Genomic DNA, 17,468 nt, shown 5'->3' with positions numbered 1-17,468 from the left:
TTGAGTTTCCTTGGTAATGGGAGTCATTCCACTTAATTTCCTGTTTCATCTGTGCACCAAATGTACCAGTTACAGAGATCCGTAGCAAACCGGAGTCTGCATTTCTTCTGCAGTGCAAGACAGTAGGAGATTACAGGCAAAATGACACACATCTCTCTATAAATTACTTTTGAGATGTTTAAATAATCATTTTAAACAATTTCACTAACAAGATAGGACAGCCAGAAAAGTTGGTAATTAAAATATCATTAGGATTAAACCCAGCATTTGTTGTAAAAGTGTGTTCTCTGCAAGAAAAATCAATCAGCAGTTTAATCAAAATCGTATCTTACTTCCACCGGACACCTCAGTAGAACCGATATTATAAAAGTACTTTAAGAGTTTGCATTGCATTTCTCTATATAAAATCTTACAGATTTATTAGCTAATTTACCATCCTGGTAACGTTTAATTTATGAGTCAATGCGATATGTTTTCATAAAGGTTCACTGTTTGCACATCAGTTGTATCATTGTCTGTGAGGCCAGCTCTGCACAGTCTAGGTAAGTGATCACAGAACTGCAGAACAGCATTAGAAATACTGCCCTCTTGTGGCTCCAATGGTATGAGCCTGAAAACTTCAGCCAATACATGCTTTAAACGGTGCTGTAATGGGACAACAGCGGTGTTCACTGCCACAGATGTGTCCCTGTACTGTGGTTTGGCATGAAATGGAGAGTGACGGGAAGTCACTGGATTTCACAGCTGCGACTGGGTGCGAACCAAACCAGTCATCACAGTAACTATACCAAGGAAGAAAAACATCCAGGCAAATCATCACATGCACACAATAACAAATCAGACACCTTCTGCTTAAAACAGCACTGTGCTTTGAAGTGCAAATGCACCCAGCCGGTGTGTGTACGCGCACTTTTAATATGGTGACAGATAACCTGCAGCCAGATATGGCGGTAGCTCTGATTTTCAGCAGAAAATACTCACTGTTTCCACAAATACTGAGAAAAGGAGGATTTCTGGTAATGTTCTAGTAGCACTGCATTGTCTAAACTACCCGAAATGTTTGCTATAAACTTCCAGGTTCAAACCAGACATGAGCATAGACTGATTGAACACGAGTATCAGATTTAAAACTGCCACAAAGTGGGGATATAAGGAATTATGACAAGCTCTTTACAACAGAATTTAAATTTTTTGGAATATAAAAACAATTTTTCATTAGCTCACATTCATATATGCTCTAGCATAGCATTCCTTTGGAAGAAAAATATTTTAAAAAAGCAACCGGAACTGGTTGCAGGTTTAGTACTGGATTAAAATTGATATTCTGTCTCAAAGTCCAAAGTCCATGCCCAGTCAGACTGGACAGAATCCAACCATTTTCAAAAGTATTTTGTGAATGTAGACTCTCAGTACTCCACAGCTTCAAGACCGACTCTGGTCCAAGCAGTGAATAATGCAGTCAGGCATGTCAAACTGACCATAAGCAGATCCGTATTTCTAAACCTTTGTTTTAACTGTAATGTTCATCGGTTTTCCTAACGATGAGTGAAGTTTTATTGAGGAGCATGGAAGGGTCTCAGTGAGAAGCTGCTGCTTGGGCTCTAGAGCATCTGCAACCAGGAAGCACCACGAGATCCCTGGAAAATGGCTCGTCCAAAGAGGCAAATTGAAGAGTAAATTGCCAAACCTCAGTCCATGTTTCGTTGTTTTTGAGATGAGGCTGCCAATCAGAGGTGCTATAAAGGGGCGGGGGGTCAGGATGATTCCAGGGGCTCCTAAATCACAGGAATCCTAAAACATTTGCAGCATAATTGAATTGGTCTGGGTTGAGGGCCTGTGATGGGTTGGCGCCCAATCCTGGGCGATTCCCTACCTTACATGCAAGGCTTCCGGGACGGGGTATAGACCCCCCCGCGACCCTGAATGGGTCGGATGATATGCTTTCATGGGGCCCAGAGTCTCTAGCAGTACCTGGCCTATCAATGGACAAAATTTACTCAGTTCTCATGTAATCTAATGAAGAACTTCCGGTAAAATTCCGAAACTCACTCAGTTATCCCATCCATGTACTGAGGGAGTCTTGGAAATTTGCTCTTCAGCAGTCTGGTTATACGGTCCTGCAATTACAGCCCCTCCAGTGCCTGGATGTGCAGACCGACAGTGGGGGGGGGGGGGGGGGGTGGGATGGACATGTTGCTTAATGGAATGAGAGGACTTCCCAAATTAAGGCTTTACTGCGCAGACATGCATACTGCGCAGACATGCATACTGCGCAGACTTTGCACGTTTCGACTGAAGCATACCTAAGAAAAGTCAGTGAGATCCCGCCCCGTGTGCTAGCTAACCAATCACATTTCCCATGAGAGGAGTGAGACTAAACATGAAGCATCTTCCACTGCATCCTCTTTGTTTGCCCTCCTGGTGGCATCTCAGCTCACCTATATTGGTTTTTGAGGCACTAAAGTGAGAGAGGAACTTTGCACACAGCCCAGAGAGATAGTGAAGGAGAGAGAGAGAGAGGTGGAGGGAGAGAGAGAGAGAGAAAGAGAGAGAGAGCATATGCCAAGTGTTTTTGAGAATGTAGCCTTTCTGGGCTGGGTCTCAGCACCGTCAAATTCTAGAAGCTGAGTCCTGCTGCTCAGTAGAGAAAAAATGTATTATTGAATCCAGTCCCCCTGTGTTTGAATTGGATAACATATTATAACATATTATGAAGCAGTGAAAAACACCGCGGAGCTTGCCCAGAGATTCAGATGCAGAACGTATCATGAAATTGGCTTTGTTATTTTCTTCTTCCTCTGCACATGAAAAATTTTATGATGCTGAAAAAATATCGAGAAGAGAAAGACTGTATTGCCAGCAGTGTTTGGACGGGAGGAGAAAAATGTGAGGTGCGAGGACAAAATATACATGAGGGACTCTGGCTGGGGGGGGTTCTGTTTCCGGTAGAGCCAGTCACTGACATGAAATCGACCAGATGATACTGTCACAGCTTCAGTATAAAGTCAACAAAAAGATTTTCAAGTTAAACTGCAAGCAAGCCGGGATATATGACCAATAAAGAGGGGAAGCTGAGTCTGGACAGGCAGAGGAGAAAGGAATCCTCGATGCATGACAGCATGGCTAAAGCATGTCTGATGGGATGTGTATTATGTGGTGGCAGCACCTGTGAGACCTGGAGGGCGAGGGGGGTGGAGGGGAAGAGTGCTTAGCCCGAATTACGCTACTGAGCACTAATCTGCACTCTGAGCGAGCGGCTGGCGTGAGGAAGACCACAGGCACACTTGTCAGTCACAGTTCCAGAAAGCAGCTGCTCTCTCTGCTGTCTGGTACCAGACCTGCAGCCCATACCAGCGCAGCACCTCCTCCCTGCCCTCCTCTAGATGCACTGAGCGTCCTCTGATTCCACGCTGCATCACGCCGCGAGAGAACCGTGCTCTAAGTATACAGTAAGTTTTCTTGTTTTCTTTTTCCAAATCAAAAAAACAGATGAAAGTGAGCTCTTCAGAAACATAATCAATGCCATCCCCTGGCAGAAACTCTGTCTCCCAGACGCAACTTTGGGAGCTTTGAAGAATGAAACATGTTGACAAGCGAAAGCATTGTTATAAATGCTGTATTTTGTTTTTAATCTCCTCAGAATTATTCCCCGCCTAGAATTACCGAACCAGTGAGAATTATGCAGGTCCCATGACTAACAAATAAAGGCATCAGCTTTCTCTTACACTTTTTTTCGGTTGCACTTGGTTTTTGTACACTGACCTAGACCAACATGTGATATTAGGAAAAATTCAAGAATTACATGAATGGAGATGAAAGGAAAACAGGAGTAACTTCTTACCTTTCTCTGCCGTCTGAAGAAAAATTTGAAATATTTCTTGGTGTATCGGTGGAGCTTCTGGCAGGTATCTTCTGCTTTTTCCTTCAAACTTCAGGAATTAAGGAGATGGAGGGGAAAACACTTAAATGTACAACGTCCTGCAATTAAAAGGAAATAAAATATCACACAGATGTAGGGAAAAAAAAAACGTTTTTATGTCTGCAGGTGGAAGATTCTTTTTTTGTTTGTTTTTGTTTGTTTCTGGTGAAAACTTAGTCCATGTGCTTTTTGCAAGGAGAAAAAAAAAACCTTTTTTGAGTGCTGTCCTCTAGGCTGACTACAAGTTGATTTGTGAAGCACCTTCAGAATCACTGCGCTCACTTGTTCATGGGTTAAAGTAGGAGGGAGAAACTGGAGAGAGAGAAACGAGCAGAGAGAGGAGGAGAGCGAGGGGGAGTGAGAGAGCAGCCAGAGAGCGTTTCGGAGAGAAGGTGCTGAGGCTGGATCCAGGTTCAGTGAGAGAGAAAGGTCCTCTCAGCCGGGCTTTATCAGGCACCTTGAAGATGCAGTGTCCCCCGTGCCTGCTTTTCCCTTCACTGGCACTGCCTTTCGGGGAGAGAGAGCGGGAGAGAGAGCAGCCTCCCAGACGGAACTGTTTCTTAGGTTCCTTTAATACAAAAAGCAAATGTAAGCGGCAGTGAATGAGTGAATAAGGTGGGAGTTTCCACCTCAAACACAAACACTCTGAAAACAAATACACATGCACTCACACATACACACGCGCATTCGCCTAAGCACACACACACACACACACACACACACACACACACACATAAATTAAACACACAAGCAGCCTGACAGACAGACATACATACACACACACTCACACACAGACTAAGATACAGACAGACACATACACACAGACATACACTGAAGAAGATAGGATTCTGCGGTACACTTTTCAGCCATCAATTACATAATGGATTAAATAAATGATAACTAATATATAAGTAATATACTAAGGGTGCTAAATCAAAATTTTACCTGAGAATTTCACCTGTGACTTGAGGTTTACAGCCATACAAATCAGCCCCTGGGTTTGTCCTTCTGTGCAGCAGACAGCAGCAGAATTTGCTTAGCAGACTGTAAAACACACCAAGATGGTTTCATACGCTTTGTGAGCCGTACCTATAGTGTGTCAGACCCAGAGGAAGCTACAGTAGGAAGCGAGGCTCCGTGGTACCGCGCTCCCCCCGTGATTATCACCAGCCGGGGTTGATTATCATCCGGGAAGCAGCAGCACGCATGTCGCGTTCCGGCCTGGGGAGGCTCTCTCGTTCCGGCCTGGGGAGGCTCTCTCGTTCGGGCCTGGGGAGGCTCCCGCGTACCGGCCTGGGGAGGCTCCCGCGTACCGGCCTGGGGACGCTCCCGCGTTCCGGCCTGGGGACGCTCCCGCGTTCCGGCCTGGGGACGCTCCCGCGTTCCGGCCTGGGGAGGCTCCCGCGTTCCGGCCTGGGGAGGCTCCCGCGTTCCGGCCTGGGGAGGCTCCCGCGTTCCGGCCTGGGGAGGCTCCCGCGTTCCGGCCTGGGGAGGCTCCCGCGTTCGGGCCTGGGGAGGCTCCCGCGTTCGGGCCTGGGGAGGCTCCCGCGTTCCGGCCTGGGGAGGCTCCCGCGTTCCGGCCTGGGGAGGCTCCCGGCTGCTCAGATCACACATCAGTTGACTCATTACACTGACAGAACATTTTGCAACAGAATTAAACTCTTTGTATAAAAGTATCAGTGTGTTCGACTCCAAGCCCCAGTACAAACGATAATGTTTTGTGAGACCTGCATTTATTGTGGTTCTCTACATGAAATACGTACGGTATAAAGCAGTGCCCTGCCTTAAACATTTTTTTTTTATTATTCCTATTTTTTACTCGGAAATCAGTCATCAAGCTTCTCACTCATGGGGTCCTGGAGGAACACGACGACCTCGACTGTGTGACCGTAGAGCGTTCCATGCCAAGGCAGTCACTGCCCCCATTTAGGATGAACAGCCTCTTAGATCAGGTGATATTTAGTTCATAAAAATTTAAAAAGGCTACATCTGATAAACAGAACACAACCCTCTTCTCTCACCGCCGCCCCGCCCGAAAACCCAAGTTCTCCCCGGGGTTGGACCTAGCAGACCGGCTACGTTTCTGACAAAGCCGGTCATTGAGCACAAAGCGCGTTCCCGCTGTACTCGATGACCACCCCTCTTCGTTTGCATTGTGTCCCTATCGCGCTCGTATCGCCAGTCGCTAATTTGCGCTCGGAGTGCCGAGGAGCCAAAGGTATGCGAGGGGCCCGACCGCACCGGCATTCGCATGTCGCTGTGGTCTGGAAATGGACCATGGAGCAGCAGCTCACTGGCCCGCCGACAGGAAAAAGGCCGGCTTTTTACTGCCGGATCTATTGGGACCAGAAACTGGCAGACTGAGCAATCTGATAATGTGGCAGTACATTGCCAGCCAGGGTTAGAAATGTGGACTAAGGAAAACAGAGTGAGGGACTGAGCGAGCGAGGAAAAAATACAAAACAAGACAGAAGTTTAACTGTTATGCTTCTTAGTTTAGTGAGCTTCTTGTTGCTCGGCATAACAGTTTAGGTTCAGCCTTTCCAATTTTAGCACACTATCTCCAAATTGCAGTAATTTTTTTTTGTTAACTTTTCCACTCAAAGATCTACATTTATCTTCAAATGAAATGTCTCAGGTTAGCCTTTTACATAGTCTCAATCACTGATTAAATATGGCATCTTACTCAACTCTGCCGTTGTTCGTTCAAGGGCTCTGTTGTGTCAGGCTGGCTTGCTCACATAACGGCCTTGCTTGGGTCCATGACAGGCATGATTACCTCAAATGTTCAACAGGAACGTGTGCTTTCCTGCATCCTGCTGCAAGTCTTCTGCACCACATCTGCATAAAAATGGTCAGCAGATTTAAAAATGGAAGGAAAACCAGACCATTTGATTTAAATTCAATATTGTCTGTTCACAATTAGTAGTGACTTACCCAAAACCTAACAAAATAAGGATTTTTTTTTTTTTAGATATTTGTTTATGCAGAATAAGCTGCAGAAACTATTGGTTGGAGGACTGGACTGACGTCCAAAATGTTACAGTCAGAATACAGGCTGTTGATACATAACATAATCGGAATTACTTTAAACATGCAAACTATATCGTAGTATAGGATAGTTTAGTGCATAATTGATTTCAGAATAACAGAAATGTCATGTATTAAGAAATCTGGATGTGAGTAAAAGTTCAAACAATGGAGATATTTAAGGACACACTGGTTCAGACTGGGATTTGTGGCTCTCATATTTATCTGATCTTAAACAACATGGAAAGAACAAAATGCAGCCTTGTTCACTCCAAATGTTTGGGTTTAATATATGAAATAAAGCATAGAACATCAAAATCCCAATCTTGTCCATTTCATAAGCCACATCAAGTATCTATTTCTAGAATCCTTAATGACTAATATGCAATAATGAAATAAATATCCACTGAAGTCAGCCCCACCAATACGCAATAACTGAATAGCTGCACTGAATGGATGTCATTTAGACATTTACAAGACAGAGTTTGCCAGGCCTTTGGTGATGATGTCATCAATGGGGGCCTTGTGCCTGTGTGTTTTGCCAGGTACATTTCCCAGTAACCGGATGTCATGGTAGTTCCATTCGGCCAGTAATGACTTTGTTTAAAAGGCGTCACTTGGGGGCTGGGGGTGTGGACGGTTAGGGGCCCCTAGTCTCTTGCTAACTTTAGCTACAGGGTGGAAGCTTTTCTATTGACACACCTTGGAAATTTGCTCACTCATACGTCTTTTCTGCGTTAGTGTTCCATGATCGAACACAACCACAAACAGGAATGCTTAATAAAAGGGACTCTATACTTTGACATCACACTTTGGCATCTTTTTAGAATTTTTTTTGTGTGCTGCTGAAAATAAGTTCTGACCCCACGCCTAAGTACTTAAATAGTGACGTATAAAGGAGCTGGATTTCCAGTGAGTGCCTTTAAATGTCAGGTACAAACTGTGAGTGCCACTGTAAGATGGCGCAGCGCTCTTGTACTCCACTAGGGGCGCTATGCACCCTTTATGAATTCATTGTTTCTCTGCAAAACAACCCTGTGCCTCTTCCCACTCCATCATCTACGCCGACTCGCGCATTTCAGGCTGAAAGCAACGGCAGGGGTGATATTTTTTGAGGATGAGAATTAGTTCGGCTTTCAGTTCCGTGTTCATTAAAACTCGCCCAGATGTTGAATAAAAATACACACAGTTATTGTCTGTAATTTCCATAACTGAATAAAGATGTCGGCAGAATGTGAAACTAATTACGAAAGAAACAAAACAGGGAGAATCATTTCATAATAGTTCCACTGCCTTTTGTTATGAAGAATATGGGGCGGAAGCGAAGGGTTTCGGCAGGTCAGGGGCTTTGTGAGGACAGAGGCTCCGCAGCGGGAGCTGCGACAGGCTCCTCTCATCCCTGGCAGCTGCCCATCAGTCTCTGGCCTGCTTTAAATAGGCTGCTTTATGTGGACGATCTCTCCCCGCCTTCATCTGCCGTAACCTTCAATAGGAATGTCTGGCATTTGGGCAAAATGGGGCTAGTGCTGGTGGTCTTGCGAAGGGGAGGGGGGGGGACATTGTCGCTGAAATTGATATGAATTTCAGAAAGAAATTCCTGTCTTGGCGTTTATTGGATGCTGCCCAGGTAGAGCGGACCATGCGGAGGTGGAGGTTGTGAATGTCCAGCCTGGGCCCACAAGCACCTGACAGACGCTTTATACACACAGTCTTTGCTAATAGCTAATTCTTCAGTGCTGGGGAAGAACATTTGACAATAATGTGAGGATGGTGGCGTTCGCCATCTACAAAATGCCTGATCCAGGGTACAATCTGACTTCTGTTTGGCCAAGAAAATTAAAGGAAAAAAGTTAGTTAACAAAAAAAAAAAATGGCCTCTCTGTTTGGAATTGGAGAAAACTGCTGGAATGTCTACTTGCTGATTACATGCACACGTTTCAGAAGATGCCCTGGTACATGTGGAGAAAAGCTGGCGGAGAAAAGGCAGGGCAGTGACACGGGGCTAATTATCTCCACGCAGATGTGCTCCATGGAACCCACAGCAGTGAGCGATGATACAGGCCTCACCTCAGAAGTAAATCCCATCAAAGTTAACTAATGTAACAACCCAGTTGCCTATACCAGATATTTTTATCCAAATCACCTTGGAAACTTCCCTTTCTGTATAGTAGCGAGGCTGAGTAAGACCTCTGGAAGGAGGAGTCAATAACATTAATTTTTATTGAAGTAATTTTTAATTCCCATTTAATTAGCCTTGCCTTACAGATAATTTGGTGAAATTATACCCTGACACTCCCACCCTGCACATGTGCTTTGTGCTGCCACATGTTCCCCTTGCAGCGTATATTTAATCCTCTTCATCATTCAACTGTGGTCTAACCAATCAGTGCTGCAGAGAAGCTAACATTAGATCTGGCTGTGAGTTTAACAATATATTGCATGGACCAATCAAGACAAAGAATCAAATGGTCTTTAATATTACCCACAATGCACAAATGGGATTAAGAAAATATTTAGATTATTTTTTTTTTAACAGGAATGTGCCTCTAGGGGCGTCGGGGAGGCATGGATATTCTGACAAATTCAAGGGGGCCGCACTTGCCAGGGGCCCTTTAATACGTAAAATTATACGTAAAATTGCAAAGGAAACATTTTGACATGGGTTCAGAGTTTCTAGTTACAGCCCCTACCTGCCTCATAAGCACATGGAGAAAAAAATTATATACATTGTTAATGTGGTTAAAATATATGTAATAAACTATATTTATATTTATGAAGTAAGATGTGTGGCAGGGGGCGGCACGGCGGTGCAGTAGTTAGCATTGTGGCCTCACACCTCTGACACCAGGCTTCCGTGCGTGGAGTTTGCATGTTCTCCCCATGTCGTCGTGGGGTTTCCTCCGGGTACTCCGGTTTCCCCCCACAGTCCAAAAACATGCTGAGGCTAATCAGAGTTATCAAATTGCCGTAGGTGTGAGTGTGTGAGCGAATGGTGTGTGAGTGTGTGAGCGAATGGTGTGTGAGTGTGTGAGCGAATGGTGTGAGTGTGTGAGCGAATGGTGTGAGTGTGTGAGCGAATGGTGTGAGTGTGCCCTGCGATAGGCTGGCGCCCCATTCTGGGTTGTTCCCTGCCTTGTGCCCGTAGCCTCCAGACCCCCATAATCCTGAACCAGATAAGTGCTTTCAGTAAATGGATGGATGGATGCGCTGCAGAGGGTCTCATTCCTTTGTTTTCAGGGTGTGTAACTGATTCTGCAGAGAAATAAAAGTGAAGCAGCGAACACTATTCAACAATGACAATGCACACTTCTCACTACATGCTGCGTACTTTACATGCTACTTTAATGCGCTGCTGCCAGCTCTCATGCACCTGGCATGACACTCATCCTTTCTGACATTCAAGCTCACACCAAATGAGCAAGAAATCTCACACCAAATCAGCATTATTCCATTATAAACCTAAAGTTAGCTACATCAAAAGTGTTGAGGTAGTGTGCAAACCCTCCAGATTATTTACAAGGTAATAAAACTGTTGCATATATGAAAATATATATGCATATATGTGCATGTGGTGCAGTTGAAAATCTCATGCCAGCCAGCTGACCAAGGTTGTTCATGTCTTATGCAATTTAGTATACATAGTACACGAACGTATTTAATAACATCTATACCTACAATTACTTTATATAAAGTACATTTTAAAAGAAGGTAGATTAACGATGACCAATTTGAAAGTATTTCGTTTCACTGATCATGTCCGTGACATTGCTTCACAATGGAAGGAAGCGTTAGCAACCAAAGCTGCGAGCCTGAAACAGAAGTAAACATAAAAAAAAACATTCGATTTCAGCTGCATGGACAGACATCAGATTCCTCGTCCGGCGTTACCGCTAATATCAGCTTCCCAAATAATAATATTGACGGCCGCTGGCGGTGCCGTAGAAGGAGAAGCGAGTGAGGAAGGGCGAGGGCTGGTGGCTTTGTGTACCAGCAAAGACTTAATCAGCCAAGATCGCGGCATGAAAGAATGTGGAGATTATTACATTGTAATTGTTTCCAGAAGGTGTACTGTATCATTCCGGGCTATGCGGAGGAAAAGCAGATTTCAGTGGACAAAATTAAATATACACACGCAGATAGACAGGGGTAAATAAATCAGATGGCTTGTCTATGGAGTTGGGGGGCAGACAGGAATGCGGGAAATTCCGATCGAGTCCTGCATTGTAGTATTGCTCCCCTTCCTTCGTTTTTCAAAGCATCTCTCCACAAACAAGTGTTTCTAGGGAAGCCGGATAACCAGTAGCCGTGGTCAGTTATTTCACTAAGAAAATAACATTCCTACCTATAAATTAAACCAAGAGGCTACCATTCAGAAAAAGGGCTGGGCTGCGACGATAAGGAACGCATTGGCACCGAGTTGTTATTCTTGAAAGATAACGCAGGACAAATCAGCCTCATTTTCAGGCACATTTTGTCAAGCTGGACTCGTTCTGGAGGAAAGCAGAACTTAAAAGGGAAGGGGAGGGGCGGCAGACTTTTCCTTTTACTCTTTTTTTCAAACATTTTAAAATCTTTCTTCATTTCAAAACAAGTCGGCATGACAGCAATTTCCCCTACAGCAGGACGCAACGTAAACCCAAACAATCATTTTCTGACAATTCCAAGAGCGTTCTATTAAAGACGAAGTAAACACTGATATTCAAAATATGCCAAACATTAATTTTCTATGATTGTTGGGCTGATAGGTAATATAGTCCATCTGTTAGTCCGTCTGATTAGAGCTTCCACCACAAGAGGGCAATATTCTGGTCTCATGACAAAAGAAAACAGTAGACTATTTTCCTAATTGAATTTAATGCTTTATAGTCAAGTAATATTAAATCAGAGCAAGTTATAATGGATCGCACAAAATACTGTGAATGACCAAATGTGTATAAATAGCTATGAGATTAATACACTCAGTCAGCACTTTATTATGTATTTTAACTAGCACAGGGTAGGATCCACTTTTCTTTCAGAACTTTTTCAAGAGAGAATCTATTCTGCAGTCCTTCCTTTTAGCTTTAATGATACCTCATTAACGAGGTATTTCGTGCCAAAGAAATACTATTGACCGGATCGACGAGAAACCATGTTCAAGTTTACTTTGATAATAGATCCTAGGCACTCTAACGTTGGACAGTAACTGTTGAAAGCTCAAGAACGGCATTGCTTTCAGACAATTTGCATCTTCATTATTCTGCAAATCGGTCACTTAGGCAGTGTCTAAGGGGACTTAACTTTAAGAGACTCTCTGGGTTATAAAACCTGAAGCATCTTGGGAGACACTAACTACCTCTGTTTTTCTGCCCCACGGACCATTTCCATCTCGCAGAAAATCCCCTCTCCCAGCCAGACATTTTTCTGCTGAGGAATCACTCCAAATGTCCTCAAAGAGATACAGGAAGATGCGAATCTCCAAATCAAAAAGATGCCAGACTGCTACAGAACATGACAGAAAATAAACTGAAACTGGGAGAAGAAAACAGTCCAGTAACAAAAACTACGGCAGCAGGTAGTGTAGAATCCATCCATCCATCCATCCATCCTCTTATCCTTCTCAGGGCCAGTCTGCACTAACAACTGAAAATCAGAACAGGTCATCAGAACAATAGCTGTATGGCTGGACAATGTCGTTAACCTAAATTACAGTTGGCTTCTCCCAGTTGTATAAATGCACGAACACCCCCCTCTAGATAAACATCTGCTTAGCACACAGAAAATTTGGTTTTTGTCTTGTGATCTTAAATAATTGCAACTGGGGATATTGATCTAATACAGAATCGTTGGTGTCCGACTGAGCCTGGCGCCCTGCGTGATGTTTGTGTGATGTTTACCACAGCGTGTTCTGCTGTTTAAGTTCTTCAGTTAAAAAAAGTCATAACAGAGATACTGGCATTAAGCCGATTACATGAGAGAAGGTGGTGATACTTCAACTGGGAATAATTTATTAAAATGATAACTGACCTGAATATAAATAAATAAAATCCCTTTTGTTCATAATCAGATTTTCTCCTTGATTATATGAAACCAGAACTACAGAGTTATCATAGAAAAGTGAAAGTAACATCAACTATTCACTGCTCCTCCGCTTCAGTCACAGGGTACGTGACATAATGCATGATACAGTAACGTAGCTGATAAACAGCATATATCAATACCCAGAAAAGGGCTGTGCTAACCAAAAACACTATTCATGCAACCCAAAAAACCTTAGCCTGCAACAATAAAAAAAAAAAAACATGGATTTACATGCCAAAAATTAGCTGCCAGAACTCAGAAAGGCCAAGTGTGAGATGCAGAGACCACCTACAGTGGGGCTGATTCAGGCCTCGTAGCCTTCAGTTCTTCTTTGTCCTTTACTGTATTAGATCCACTCTATTGAATCTATGATCTCAAAGGACTGTTTGAATTGTGCCACAGAATGAGGCCATATGTATGGGACGGCCAAGCGCCTACGTTTGTTCGATGGGCCTCCCGCAATGGCCAGCCACTGGCTAAGCTTTAGTGTTTTGAGACAAGTGGGAAAACATTATTATTGGATCAGCCTTCCCGCCAAACGACACATGGACCAAGCTTGCTTGCTTCTGTCTCTTTATATTGACAAGAGAGTGAGATGGAAAGAAAAGATATAAGCTAGAGAAAACAAAACAAACAAGCAAACAAATAAAATTTGGGCTATAACTCAGGTTCTTCTCGTTCCAAAAATTGAGGCCTTCAAACCACATACATGGGTTGTGAGGGATCCCTCAGAGGCTGCGATTTAGTAAATTCCTTGATGGGTATCTCTCGGTCTGGGCTTTCATAATCCTGCAGTTCCCTTCGCATTCTCATTTTGTATCGTTTGCAGCATCTCCTGCATTGCCGTGCTCCTCCTGAACTCCTGCTCTTCTGATTCTCCTGAGCCTTCAGGATTCTCTTGGCCACCAAGGAGTTCCTTTGTCTTTCTTGCTTGTTTATATTGTCGTATTGTATTGCTGGGGCTCTCCAGCCCTCACTGTCAGATAAAGACCAGAAGGGGTAGCCTTTCCGCGTCTTTTAGACCAACAAAACAGAAAGATTTCCAGGTTGCAGGTATGGATTATAGCTACAACACTGCAGGTATATCTTCAGCCTAGGTACTGAATGTGATTTGAAGCCAAACATTTGTTTGTGTAATAATGGTTCACAGGGACAAAACCAGAGGCAAAGACTAAAAGTAAATAAGAGTTGGTTAACAATATAGAATATCTATCACAATGCATCTAAATTCAGAAATAACCTTATCTCCCATACGTCAAATGCATTGCATGTATACACACTAAAACTTTTTCATAAACTTGGCATTTGGCTAAGTGTCAGGGGGCCAAAGTACTTTGACCATGTCCAACGTTTTCAATCCTCACTGCAGACACTTGCAGCTTTTCAGTCTGTATTTTGGGCTGTACTGGGTATATCATTTGTTTTTTCTTACTCGCTGTCACTTTCTCGTGGGAAGGGGAATGTTTGTGGAACACTTTTGTAAGCATTTTTTCAGCTAAATCAATGAGCACTTTTCACTGCGATTTAATGTGAATGAAGAGATTTATCACGGAGCACTTGGGAGATTAAGAGTTATGGCAAATGGCTTATAAAACTGTACGGGTACATTTCAGCACTTTATAATTCAGGCGTAAAGACAAAAAAACCTTTGCATTAAGTTTTAATATTTCAAATTTGATATTTTAATGTCCATCTTTTAGACTTTATACTGTTACGTGGGATTAAATTGTTTCGAGCAGTTTGTTTTAACTGACTTGAAGATCAGTTTTATGATAGACAATGCAAATGTAAAAATTAATCTCAAAGCCTTTGGGACATTTATTTGTTTCTACTGGAAATTACTGTGTAATTCTCTCAATGTTGCATGTTTTTGGTGTCTGTCCAAACCTCTTCGAACCAAATAAGAACAAACCGGACTGGATGTCAGCTAACAATCTGACAGGAAAAGATTTTATACTGTATAGACATACTGTACGGTACATTTTATAGTTTACAGCAGCAAATTCCTTCCGGATATTTGAACCTTTCTATATACTGAAATCAAGACCCTTAAACCTTTACAATTCTTGCCTTCTTAAGTTAATGTTCCCCTTTTCCATGGACAGTGCATACATAGCAATACGCCATTTCAGTTATAACTTTTCAATGGCTTTTATAAAACTTTTGATAATGACCAGGAAGAAATGTTGCACACTCCATTTCTCCATATTAAAACACTGCAGCTAAGACTTTGTTAAATATAACAGTAACTGTAGCAAGTGTAATAAGTGTTTTGGGGTAGGACATTTCAAAATATATTCACCTGGATTCTGTATTAAAAAAAATGTTTTTTTTTTTTTTTTGTAAATCCAGGAGTAATTTTTTTTGGATGGACAACATTCTAGCTAATTGTGTACGTAGGCATGGAGGTGAAGCTGATGGAGTGCAGGCTCAGTCTTGGCCCAATCTGTCTTTGGTGAAGGAACGACACAGAGGGGTTGTGTGGCTTGGCATAGACATGCAAGCTCAGCAGTTACTGTATGCCATCTCAGCCCTGGCATCATGCGGAGACCACCCCTGGTTTGACTCGCCACCAACATTCACATGGGCTGGGCGCAGGCTGATCTGCAGGGCAGAAGGCCGCATACGCGACTCTGTATTGTGGCTACGTCTGGGATCTGCCCACAGAAAACTTCAAAAACGCTATGGAGCTTTAGGCAGCAAATGAGCCTCAGTCAAACATCAGTCTACCTCCACTTCATCATTGCCTTATTAATTCAGCAGACCCAGCTTAATATATACAGGATAATCAATTAGGTAGCCAGCACTTCACTGACAATTTAAGCTCAACTTACTCACATCATTAGTTGTCTAATTGGTCTGTTTGTGCTGATTAAACTTTAATGAGTCTAGAATAATCCATCCTTAAATTCTTAAATCTCTTAAAATTAGTCCTCAGTTTGACTGCTGAAGTTCATTGCAATATCTGCTGGTCTCACTGATCAATTGCTGGTGAGTCTCTTTCTGAAAGCCCCGCTCTCAGCAACCACCTGCCTTACGGTGCTGTCATGGTCCCATGCTTGCATTCCATGGTACCACTGCAGAAGCATCATCACACCACACAGCGCCTGGGCTGCCTCTCCCTGCAACCAGCTTCCCTCCCCATGAAAATTCAGAAATTGCATTTATATTCTGTTTACTCGACGGATTCTTTTGTCCTCAAAGAGAAAAACACAACACAAATAGTGAAGCACTGAAACACTGAAAAAAGATGCGAAGAATTCACGCTAAACGCTTGCTATGCAAGTAGCACCATACTGCAATATAGGCTAAGCTGGGCACACAGTCAGACAAGTAGAATATACTGCACAAACCTCAGGTTATCAGATACAATAATTGTTTAAGATCAGAAGGCTCCAGAACAGCAGTACCTCAGCAACAAAGGAATAGTGAAACTATCTGAATGTTCACAAACAGAAAACCAGGTGAGCAAAAATACGTTATTATTCAATAAGACGAGGCAGCTGGATCATATACGTTTGTTTGTATATAGATTCTTGTAAATAGTGAATGTATTCAACAACACAGTGCACATATACAAATCATTTTTAACAAAAAGCAGATATGCGTGAATACCGGCTGCCTTGCTTTTATTACTTTGATAACTGTTCCTGTCTGTTTTCTGTGTATGTTACGCTACTTTTTTAATGTATTTTTTTCTTAAACCATTTCTTTCTATTGTTCGTACTGTATACTAGCACACAGAGCTTAGGCCAAGAGATTAAAATGCATAGCAAAACTATGATGGTGCGTGTATGTGAATCTTTCAGTATATTGCCCTTCTACCTTCTCTGTTGAGGCCCATCGGTCATGGCTACTAGGCTCTGAGAAAGTTCATGGTGAGAGACCCAATCCCATGCTTGATTTCTCATGATGATTATCAGGTCTGGATTGGTTGCCATCGAGCCATTCGCACATCTCACCTTTTTCCTATCCCATTCTGAGGCCCATTCAGTCATCCACCATCTTGACAGAACACTACATTGGCTGGTTTTCTTTGCAATTAAATAACGTGTAGTGACTTGGGGAAACCCTTTGCTGTAAAGGATCCTGTTAATCTCAAGTTGTGCTCTATCCTTTGATTGGTGGGCGGGTGGGCGATGACCCGCCTTCGTGTTCACGCGCTCCAACATAAGGCCGTAGGTCAAAGTCTGCGAGCAGCTTGCGGCAGAAGCGGGGATTGTGTGTCTAGGTCAGGGTGGCGACTGACCAATTGGGAGACACCCCCAACATTCTGTGATGCTAACGGGTGGTCCAGGAAAACAAACACAGTTTATTATGCTGGCCATCAAGAACGAGCTCCTTTTCTACTGGTTATTTTCATATGCAAATCTAAGGGAACTGTTTTTCTTTGGTTGTTTATTGTTACTGGATGTGTGAGGCTGAGTGGATTAATATGTGAGATAATACTATAGCTTTA

At 43.1% G+C, this 17,468-nt stretch overlaps 1 protein-coding gene across 4 annotated transcripts in view; it reads right to left on the bottom strand.

The window, feature by feature from the left end:
* Positions 1-4,490, bottom strand: part of col8a2 (collagen, type VIII, alpha 2) — a 53,420-nt gene extending 48,930 nt beyond the window's left edge. The window contains exons 1-2 of one of the 4 annotated variants that reach the window (XM_048993702.1): positions 4,377-4,490; positions 3,842-3,978 (exon numbers count right to left, since the gene is read on the bottom strand). Coding sequence is in view for 1 of the 4 variants with exons in the window: in XM_048993699.1 (XP_048849656.1) it covers positions 2,050-2,066 (17 nt within the window). In the remaining 3 variants the exon portion in view is untranslated. The other 3 variants (XM_048993701.1, XM_048993700.1, XM_048993699.1) reach the window with 3 other exon arrangements.
* Positions 4,491-17,468: the final 12,978 nt, after the last annotated feature.

This window comes from Brienomyrus brachyistius, chromosome 23 (assembly GCF_023856365.1).
Source record: "Brienomyrus brachyistius isolate T26 chromosome 23, BBRACH_0.4, whole genome shotgun sequence".
Lineage (NCBI taxonomy): Eukaryota > Metazoa > Chordata > Actinopteri > Osteoglossiformes > Mormyridae > Brienomyrus > Brienomyrus brachyistius.
Note: the sequence above shows the minus strand (reverse complement) of the source record. Positions and strands in the feature narration are given on the sequence as shown.